Here is a 10,913-nt window from a genome sequence, read left to right as displayed (position 1 = left end):
TTTTTTTTTTCAAGGGAAATGTTTTTTACAGCAGTTTGGAGAGAAGCAGAAACATGATGAGACCGTCATCCGATGAAAATACACAAACCACCATCTGGCTCCAATCAGTCACACACACACACACACACACACACACACACACACACACACACACACACACACACACACAGTGGGCTTTGATAAGCCCTTTACCAGCTTGAAAAATGACTTTGCACTGATCTCAGTTTTACTGTTCATTTGGCAGTTCAAGATACAGGAATAGAATAGAATCAATGTAGGTGAGTGCAGACCTTGCTGCAAGGCCTGTGTATATGTGCATGTGCATGTGATTGTGTGTGTGTGTGTGTGTGTGTGCATGCGCATGCATATGCATGTGTGGCTCTGCATGCATGTGCACTCATCTATTTGATTGAGATTCTGAACTCTTGAACTGCAGCCACACCATTTTATCTTTCACTGCTCACACACACACACACACACACACGCGCACACACACACACACACACACACACACACACACACACACACACACACACACACACATACACACACACACACACACATACACACACACACACACAGGCAGCAGACAGCCCTGTGTTGAACTTGAGATGAGTTATGGAAAGGAAAACAGAAGTTGGGGGTCAGACCATATGAGGTCATCCTGAAAGAATCTCCACTCTTTCTCTCTCTCTTTCTCTCTCTCTCTCTCTCTCTCTCTCTCTCTCTCTCTCTCTCTCTCTCTCTCTTTTGCTCTCTTATCTCTCTCTCCTTCTCTCTCTCTCTAAACATGAACATTTTCTGTTTTCTGCTTCACAAATTTAAACATCTTAAGCATTTCAGTTTGCTCCTCTTCTTCCTTCACTCCTTCTTCCTCCTGCTTTCCTCCTCTTTTGTTTCCCCATAAACACCAGTTTCTTCTTTCCCTTCACTTTACATCCCATTTAGTCAAAACTATATTAATGTGTGTGGTCATCCACAGGTCACTCATTCAGTTTTGTTGATTTTGCTTGTTCATTTCTTTATTAATTGTTGAGTACTGTTGTTCTGTAATGATGGGTTGTATTTGTATTCAGAGCCTGTTTAATTTCTGTATGCTTGTGTGACAACAATAAAACGATATTCATTGATGCAGCTGCTGTTCAGGTGAAGTGTCAAATGAGCAGCTAATGATTTACTGTAAATGTCTGAACACAGGAGCAGGTACAAAATACACAACCTAAATTCAACATGACAGGAAATTGTCAACAATCAGGGGAATGTAATAGTGCCAGACAAGGTACTGGACATGTCTGAAAAACCCTGTATTATGTCCATTACCAACATGTTTAGAATTCTTTCTTTCTACAGTATCTGAGCATGACAACTACAGTCTGGTGCACTTAAATTAAACACTTAGTTAATGTTAGGGAGCTCTCATGGTTATGGTTAATTAAAAGGCAAATCTGGAACAAGTCTCTCAAAATGAGACGTGCCACATCCTCCACCCTGACTGTTCATCTTGTGAAGAGTACACTACCTCCTGCGTTGGCACTGAATGTTGGACCTAACTGTGACTTATAAAATCATGCAGTACAGATGTAATTCCTAGGATATTCAAGAGTGTAGTATGAGTTAACACTCTTGAGTTAGCCTAAAATATTGTTCCTCAGCCTCTTCCAGAGAGTATAGGAGGAGATTTATGTTGGACTCGATGTGGGAAGTAGGGGTGTGCCCGAATACAAATACATTATTCGGCACAAATAGTGGGTTTTATACAAATATTTGTTTCATACAAATATTTTTAAAATTATTTGTTGGGGGTGTTCCCCAGAGATAAAGCTGAGCTACTGACACAAAGTGCTCCCAAGGAATTCTCCATCACCTGTTGTTCCCCTTCTCCTTTCCACAAAGTTAGGTTATAAAAAATAGGCAATGATGAAAAGTGCAAAGCAATAATCACCTTTGAAGTTCTTCCCTACACATTACACACTGTGCTGTCTCTGTGTTATGGGTGTATAAATAGGTAGAGGTCTGTCTGCAATGAGGCCATGAGTAAAGTTTTTGCTCAGTAATCAGTGCAGTTGTCTAAGATCAGGGAGACTCCAGTTCAAGACCAGATGTGGGGACCTCCTTCATAAGGTAGTTTATTCATGAACACTTATTCTAACACTTTAATTTTCTAAAATTAAAAGTGTCATAAAAACAAAAACAGGATTGTTAAGCCTTTTTCCACTTTTATTTGAATACAAATACAGATATAAATAATTTTGCTGCCTCAACAAATACAAATACAAATACTGGGATCTTTGCACATCCCTAGTGGGAAGGCCTTAATGGTTTGCTCCAGAAATTTACTATTGCACTTCTATAAAGTTGGTGCACTTGATTTGAAAAAGAATGTGTAAAACCAGGAGTGACCTGGTAGCCGAATGGCAACAACCTTTGTTGCATGTACAAACCCAACACCCCCTGGGGTTTTATAGAATCCAGTCCAGCATTCAGTGTCTCCTCTGTGCCTGTGCATAAAGATTCATATCTGCTGAAAACATGTTTTTGATTGTTGGAAGGGATACTGGTTAATGTAGGAAACCACTAACTACAATAGAAGAAGATGAAGTGGGTTTGACCAAAATAGAAACTGCATCACAAAACAGCTGCTGGTCAGGATGAGGTGTGACCCCGGAAGAGGATTCGAGGGAGGTTTTTGTCCAGTGTGTGTGTTTGTGTGTGTGTGATGAGGTGATGACTGAGCTTGCCACCCAGGCTCCAGACAGGCATCTTCAAACCAACAGAGAGGAGAGGGAGATGAAGATGAAGATGAGGAGGAGGAGAAAGAGGAGGAGGAGTGTGTTTACATGTTTAGATATCCCAGAGGCTCTCCAAAGGTCAACAGGCCGGCGAGCCACCCGGAAAGTCCCGCTACATTCCTCACTGTAGCCCTGCATGTGTGTTTGTGGGGGTCAACCAGAGGCCACGCAGCCATGTGAATGTGAGAGGCCTGACTGCTATTCAAATGCATGCAGCTCTATGTTGTGTTGTGTCAAACTTTGTGTTTCTTTAATCCATGAAGAGGAAAACCGGTTCCTTTTCCTCTTTAATCATCTCCTCTTTCCCTCCCTCACTTTCTTCTCCTGTAGGAATGTATTGTACACTCCTGGGCTGTGTGCACATGAAGATGAAGAGCTTCTCTTCAAAAAATAAATAAAGTGAGGACATGAGCTCATTTTCTTTCTATAATGAAGCCAACTCAAACAACGTTCTACTAAACAGTCAAATATTTTATTTACATGTCACGCCTCTTCTGAGCCTCTACTGGGCTGCAAAGATGAGAAAAAAATCTCATATCATTTTGTGGAAATTCCTTCGGTTGAACGATAAGGCTGATGACACTCTATATTTTTCTTATTGTCAGCAAATCCCATGGAAGGCCAACAATGTGCTAATTTGTCTTTCTGACTTACCTAGCTTGTCTATGGCTTTCAGCCGCCATCCCGTTGGGTCCAACTGAATATGTAAATAATTTAAAACAGCTCACAACACTCTATAGCTTCATTTTTAAAAAAGTGCTCAATAATTTCCTACAACTGCTGGGAACTGTAGTTTTTAGCAAACATTACTCAAACTGGTGGAACTAGAGCAAATGTTGGGGACTATTTTTAGCAGCAGAAAAATCCACATTTGGTGCTCTAGTGAGTATTTCTGGCAGCAGGACAGTGTGTGGGGGATTGAGTCAAAATAAACTGCAGTGTGTGTGTGTTCATGGTAATGAAGGAACATGTCACCCAGTGCAACAGTGTGGTTTGTTGATGTGTTTTTAACAGGATTTGGACAACAGTGGAGCTCCATGACACAGAGGAGTAAGATATATCAGGCTCTGATATACACACAATACTTGTTAGTGGATCAATTCACTGTTGGTTTGGGTCTGCATATGGGATGTGTTGAATAATAGTAATAATAAAAGAATATAGAATATCTTCTCTATTCTCAGTGCTAAGGCCAGATAATGCTGCTGGGGGTCCCATGGAAGAAATTACCCTTCCTGAGTGTTTCATCAAGAGGCTGCATGGTAAATTAAAAAAACAATTAAGCAACAAATGAAGGAATTAGGAATACAGTACAAATAAGCACAAATCTGAAATAATGAGGGTACAGAGCCTCAATATCAGATAATAAAGCAGGACACACCTTAATTAAGGCCCTTAACATGTCAATATTGTGCTATGTGCATATTTCCTCACACAAACCATTTGACACACTGTTGTTGTTCTTTAAACCCTTTCTTACTTTTTTTGTCTTTTTGCTTTAATATTTCAGCTTTAATATTTAATATTTATAGCTGTGGTGCTGTTGCGCAGAATTCAAAATTTGTAAAGCTGCACTGCTTTTAAAAGCTAGAAATGCTGGATGTTGCAGCAAATGTGTGTAATTCACAAATCAGTGAATTTATATCACACATAAAACAGTTTACTGTCAGTCTAAAGAGGGAAGAAAAATCATCTCTGTAGTGGATTGACAGAAGAATCTTTAATTGAGGTAGCTTGAAATAGAAAAAGACAGACAGGAACATGATTGGGAGTGTTTCTAAGGCAGCAGAACTAATAAAACTCAGTCAGTCTGCTCTCATTTAAAAACAACAGACATCATAGAAAAAAAAAAATACCAATGACATCAGCTCACAGTAGAGGTTGACCTTTAACCTGACAACATCACAAATATGAAGAGATTTACTCCTGGATTACGTTTACAAGATACACTTTGAGGAGGACAAAATATAGGAATCTGATATACTTTGTAGGTATTTATTCAATTAGTCTTATAAACATCAAAATTAGGAGTAAAACCATTCACATATTGTCATTTTTGTCATGTTGTGAGCATTTTAGTATTCAGAATAATAGGAAAAAATGTCCCTGATACACACATTTCCCCATAATCAATAATCAATAACATCAAATGCATCCAATAATTTACTCTCAAGGGGGAGGAGACAGGCAGTAAAATAGAATTTCCCCCACTTCTCCAACTCAGCCCTGCTGTCGGACTTCAGCATTTTTTAAGTAGTTTGCTTTAATCTTGACCCCCCTGTACACACACACACACACACACACATACACACACACACATACACACACACACACACACACATCCCGAATTACCCCCTGAGTCTAACTAACATGTCAGTAAATGTGTCACCATTCATGAAAGGTGAAGGGGAACACCCTGGCCATCAGCTCTGTCTAAAATGTTACTCACATAGTGCAAAGACTAGAGCTGAGTGGGATGAAACATACTTACAAAAAATTTAAAACATTAAAAAAAAAATTAAAAATAATAATAAAGGTTTGTGAAACAAAAACATGTACAACCATGAAGACAACAGTGTATTTTTGCCACCAGAGGCTCCCTGTATTTCTGATCATAAGGCTCATTTAGTTAGACTGGTATGTGGGTTTAGGTTGAACTACAGCTTGTTATGTTTTATATAATTAATTCAACATTTTTTGTACATTAACTCTTGGTCATGTATCCCCAAGTTTTGTAAACAGTAAATACAGGCATTTGCGTTTTTTTTTTTTCTTTTTCTAAATTTAAAAAATATGAAAAATAATCTAAATATCAGCAAAAAAATACCTATTATCCACCTTAAATAACCCAATACCAGTTAAACCCTGTAATTCAGACATCATATAAAGATGCCAAAGTGCATCTCATCATCATCATCATCATCATCATCATCATCAGCCTGTACACCAGAGACTGGATTCATCAATTATGTCACACTTAAAAGTAGCCCCCAACTTCCACATTAAGGGGATCATCTTGAAAATAATGTTTTATGTCCAGGAATAATTGACCAAACATTTTAGCTACTACATCCAGTTTCTATGAGAATACAACCCCTGAAGCCACACTTTCTGAGACTCTAATTTAAGTGTCATGGGTCTTTGATTCTCCCTGTTCGGACAGAACAAAGAAGTGTGATCCACCCTGTCAGAAACAGTCCAGCAGGCTACCAACCCTTGTTTGGCTTGTGTTTGTAGAGGTCTGGAGAAGTATATGTATCCGATACTTCACAAAGACAGGAAAATATAGAAACATCAGAGAAAAATGTGTCCTTTTAATCATCTTATGACCAATTAGACTTATCTTAGGACCCAACATGGGGTCCCGAACCCCATTTGGAAACCACTGCATTAAGGTACCTGCAACTGATTTGTTTCTGGCCCACAGCATGAAATGTGTGGTTCCATGAAATAATGTGGTTTTGGTTTGGAAGGAATTTCTTAAGTTTGCAGAATTTGAAGGTATGATGAAACCTACTGTACCTACTTGCCATCCCAGATAATTGACGGGAGGTTTATTGTTTCATTATTGTATTTTCTATTATTTCCCTCCAACTGGGGGCATTTTGCATCACCAACAACCATATCGCATCATTTTGCTTGTGTTGGTTTCCTCATAGTAGGTCCCCTAATCTGTCACTACAATAGTGCAGTCACAATATCCACTAAAGTGGGGTAACTGTCTATTTTTAGTATCCCGCATTAATGCTCTTTGATTTCCAACCAGATCACTGCAGTTGTTATATTTAAAGAAAAAATAATCATTTTTACTCCATAAAAAAAACATCTGTCTAATAATGTCAGTGCCCAGAGAGGCAGCAATAGATGAGATTTGGTCAAGGTAAGTTTTTCTCTCCACACGCTGAATGTGTGAGTTGTCAAAGGGAATTCTGGGACATGTAGGAAGTCAGAGCAGAAGTAGATGAGGGAGGCTGATGATTGGAGGGCTGATTTTCCTCTAAGTAGTATAACGCACAACACGGAATGCATCAAGTATTCTGTCTCTCATTAGTACATGACTGAAGGCCACCTGTTTCCCACAGCATCACATGGTCTGACTGCTCTGGAGAACCAATACTCTACTACGTCTCAGAGCTCGGGGACGCGCCTGGAGACGTGGACGCGGAGGAGTGGTCGGTGTCCTCGAGTTCCTTGTTGAAACTGCTGCCGGCACCGGTATCATAAGAACCGGAGGAGGAGGAGGAGGAGGAAGAGGAGCGCGCCGTGGCAGAGGCGCCCTCCCGCTCGCGCTTCTTCTGTTTCATGCGCCTGTTCTGGAACCAGATCTTCACCTGCGTCTCATTGAGCTCGAGCGTGGCGGCGATCTCCACGCGCCGCGCCCGCGTTAGGTACTTGCTGAAGTGGAACTCCTTCTCCAGCTCCGTCAGCTGCCGCGTGCTGAAGTTGGTGCGCATGGCGTTGTTGTGCGCGCCCGCGAGGCCGAAGTCCGACACTTTGACTGGGTGGAGGAGAGAGAGAAGAGACACACAAGTTGTTATAAATGTGTTTTAAGAACTTGTTCTATTATGTGTGTATATTATTAATCACTGAAAATGCACGTTACATCTTCCTCTATGCTAATGAATAGAACACAGAGTGTATACATTAAATATGTTGTTGTTCTTCACATTCATTGGAAATCAGGAAACAGAAATTGCTTAAGGATCATTTTTTTAGTGTTCATGGATTTATTTATTAATGTGTATTTATGATCATATTTATTTATTTTGTGTGTGAGTACTAATCAGGCTATTTAAATGTGGACTGCAGGTTTCATTGGGCCTATGATGTGCTCTGGTTTCAATCAGTGGATCTCCGGCTGGAATAAATGTGTTTCATGATCTGTATTAAAGTTCTCTCCAAGCCACGGGGGAGGCCGAATTTTAGAGTAAAGCAGAAGTTAAGAGGAAACAACAAAAAAGAAAAGGCTGGTGCACAGACGGGTGGAGAAATAAGACTAGGGGGTGTGATGCTTGGATTGGTTGGGGGGCGGACAGGGAAGGGGGGGGGGGGAGGCTGCTTTAAAAGATAACAGAGCAGGACAGACTTCCCAGGGCGAAGCAACCCGTCTGCTATATCCATTAAGAGAGTAAGAGAGGGTAAGAGAAACATATCAGACGTCGGGGGCCCTCGCTGACCCAGACCAGACCTGCTATCTTTCCTGAGATATGACTACATACTGACCAAGTCCTAAAAACACATAAACGCCTTCATTTTATTCCTCACATTTAAAAGACGAGTTAGATTTACGTTGTAATGAGAAAATGTTTAAGCCCACGTTTCATATGCGGAACAATAACTACGTCATAATTAAAAATAAAACGTATTTCACTTTAAAAGTGTCCTCGTCCAATCGTTTAAAACTATGAAACAACCAGATAAATAAAAGATAGAAAAGACAGATTTTCCTCTTGAGACGTTGAGCTGGTCTTGGTCTTTCCATTATGAAAAGCTTAATATTTTTTTCTTTATTTCTGGAGCAAAAGATGTGTTTTAACAATAATTTTAAAATGCTGCATATTTGATACAGTATCAGCCCTCATGGAGAAATGTTAAGTCCATGACAAAAAAATGTTTTGTTGGTGTTGAAAGTTATGAAATGAAATTCTGAGTCATAATAAACGAGTTATTTTATTTATATCTGACCTATCCTGATGTTGGACAGCCACCTTAAAAAAAGGCTACATCAATGGTACATTTCAAACCTAGCATACATATATATATATATATATATATATATATATATATATATATATATATATATATATATTATCAATTGTATGATTCATCTATTTGTTGCTTATAAACTCTCGGTCAGTTTAGAGTAAATCGAATCCAGACCTGAGTGATTAAGACGAGCGAGAAGAGAAGGCAGGAACAGCAGGGAGGTCAAATTTACATTAGAAAAGTCCAACATCTGTGGTTACAAACAGAGAAAAATGAAAACGAGGCCTGCATGGAGAAGACAGGAAATAAAAAAATCAACATTTTACTCTTAAGGTATAATATTAATGTCGTTATTTATCAGAGCTCGTGCTGTTAAGATAAATTTGCTTTAAAACGCGTTTTAATCAAAACATTTGTCTTTATAGCCTGAGAGCCCTAAGTTTTCTTTCTTAAGTTTGTTGCTGAATACAGGCTATATATATCTCTTTTTCCCTCATCTCAGCTATTCATAAACAATCAATCATTCTTAAAATAAACTACTTCTTTTGAGTCTTTTGGCTGCAATACTTCCTGTGATAAATGTAAAAGAAGCATGACTCCGCATCTTCAGCCTCCTGCTGGAAACCTCACAAATCAAAGTTAAATGCTGCTGGGCCAACCTCTTAATAATGCTGCATGACCTCTAAGTCACCAAAACGGACAAATAATCTCCAGGAAAACCACCAGCCCTCCCTCACCTGTTTTAGGCGGGTTCCTCTTCACCTTCATCCAGTCGAAGGTCTGCCCCTGCCCGGCCTGCTGGCCCTCCTCGTCCTCCCTCTCTCGGTCCTGGGAGACCGGCAGCTCCCCGTAACCTCCCCCCTGTGGAAGCCCCAGGTAGCCCGCTGCGTCCAGACCCCCGCCAAGCTGCTGCGGGTACTGAGACCCGGCTAGGGCGCCCTGAGGCCCGCAGTAGGCCGCGGCCAGGGCCCCGTAGCTGGGGCCGACGGTGGGGGCCGAGGTGGTGAAGGTTGATTGATGATAGTAGGTGGAGGACACAGACTCCTCCATGAAATACTGAGGGTGAACGGTGTTGTGAGGGCCCGTCGCTGCAACATACTCCGAGTTTGTGGCGCACGCCTGGGCCGCATAGGCCCCGGTGTTGCCGGTATTCCCGTTGCTATATGAAGACAATATTCCGCTTTGTAAGCTTTGAGTTTGGTGAAGATGAGGATGGTGATGGTAACTGTTATGCGTCTGCTGTTCATGATGATGATGATGTTGCTGATGATGCTGGGCCGACCCTGTGGTCCCGTGCGCTCCTCCAGCGCCCGTTGGTGCTCCGGTGCCCACGTACAGCCGCCCATCCCCGGTGTAACTGGCTTCCCCGGTGCTGGTGTCACTTCTTGACACGTTAATGGGAGCTGGGGAGCCGCTGTGGCCCGTGTGGAAGGTGCCGGATGTCACCGGGAAGCCCTGATGCTGATCCAGAGGATGGTGATGGTGATGCAGATGATGATGGTGATGGTAACCAGATTTGGGCGCAGAGTAAGCGCCAGTCCCCGGTCGGTTACAAATGGAGTATTCCACAAAGGAGTTCATGTTAGATGTGTCCATGCAGGCCGGAGGCACGGCTGGACTGAATAAAGTTTATAATTATCAGCAGAAACAGGAACACACACAAACGAAGTTAATGGAAATTAGATGAAAGAAAATTTTAAAAAAAGAACTGCATATAAAAAAGTGTTCTAAGAGTAAACTGTGATCTATGTAGAACGAAAAAAATCAAAATAAAAACAGAAACCTCCAAAAAAAACTGTGAAAAAATGCAAATGGGATAATAAGTAAAAAGGGAAATTATCAGCAAAATGCGAGGAAGAAAAAAAAAAAACTTCCAATGTGAAGGAAAAGAAAGCGCAGGCTGCACGTCCCCAAAACTGAAGCACACATGAATAATGTGCTCTGCTGTGATGTGTGTCGGTGTGTGTGCGTAAACGGAAGGCCTTCGCGCTGTCAATAGATCAACTCAACCTGTGATTTCCAGAGTCATCGGTAACGGTGGAAAACAACGCGAGAGGACAGAAAAGAGTCGAGTCACCTTTTCACCTCCACACATTTACACTCCGTCTTCCTCCATTCTGTCTTTCTCCCCTCACATTCCCTGCTTCCCCCTTTTTTTCCGTGTCTCTCTCTCTCTCTCTCTCCCTCTCTCTCTCTCTTTTCCATGTCACTTCTTTTCTTACCTCTAGGGTCACGTGGCTCGTCGTCACGTCGCCTATGGTGACCAGGAGGCCAGAAGTTTGTCAGCCGGTCACGGGAGCGAGAGAGCCACTGTGTGTGTGTGTGTGTGTGTGTGTGTGTGTGTGTGTGTGTGTGTGTGTGTGTGTGTGTGTGGAGGGGAGGAGGGGTGGGGTGGTGGAGCTTTCGGTTTAGGAGTGG

At 41.4% G+C, this 10,913-nt stretch overlaps 1 protein-coding gene across 1 annotated transcript; it reads right to left on the bottom strand.

Moving 5' to 3' along the window:
• Window positions 1-4,663: 4,663 nt before the first annotated feature.
• Window positions 4,664-10,172, bottom strand: hoxb1a (homeobox B1a). Its single transcript, XM_044331795.1, has 2 exons — window positions 9,233-10,172; window positions 4,664-7,287 (listed from the first exon to the last, which is right to left on the bottom strand). Exons 1-2 carry the CDS (start codon window positions 10,089-10,091, stop codon window positions 6,911-6,913), a joined length of 1,236 nt encoding a protein of 411 aa, XP_044187730.1. The 5' UTR covers window positions 10,092-10,172; the 3' UTR covers window positions 4,664-6,910.
• Window positions 10,173-10,913: the final 741 nt, after the last annotated feature.

This window comes from Thunnus albacares, chromosome 17 (assembly GCF_914725855.1).
Source record: "Thunnus albacares chromosome 17, fThuAlb1.1, whole genome shotgun sequence".
Lineage (NCBI taxonomy): Eukaryota > Metazoa > Chordata > Actinopteri > Scombriformes > Scombridae > Thunnus > Thunnus albacares.
This window is presented reverse-complemented; position numbering and strand designations above follow the sequence as displayed.

Coding starts and splice junctions, on each gene's coding strand:
- hoxb1a (XM_044331795.1), bottom strand. CDS start 10,091: ATGGACACATCTAACATGAACTCCTTTGTGGAATACTCCATTTGTAAC. Junction 7,288..9,232: donor GAGGAACCCGCCTAAAACAG/GTGAGGGAGGGC, acceptor TCCTCCACCCAG/TCAAAGTGTCGGACTTCGGC.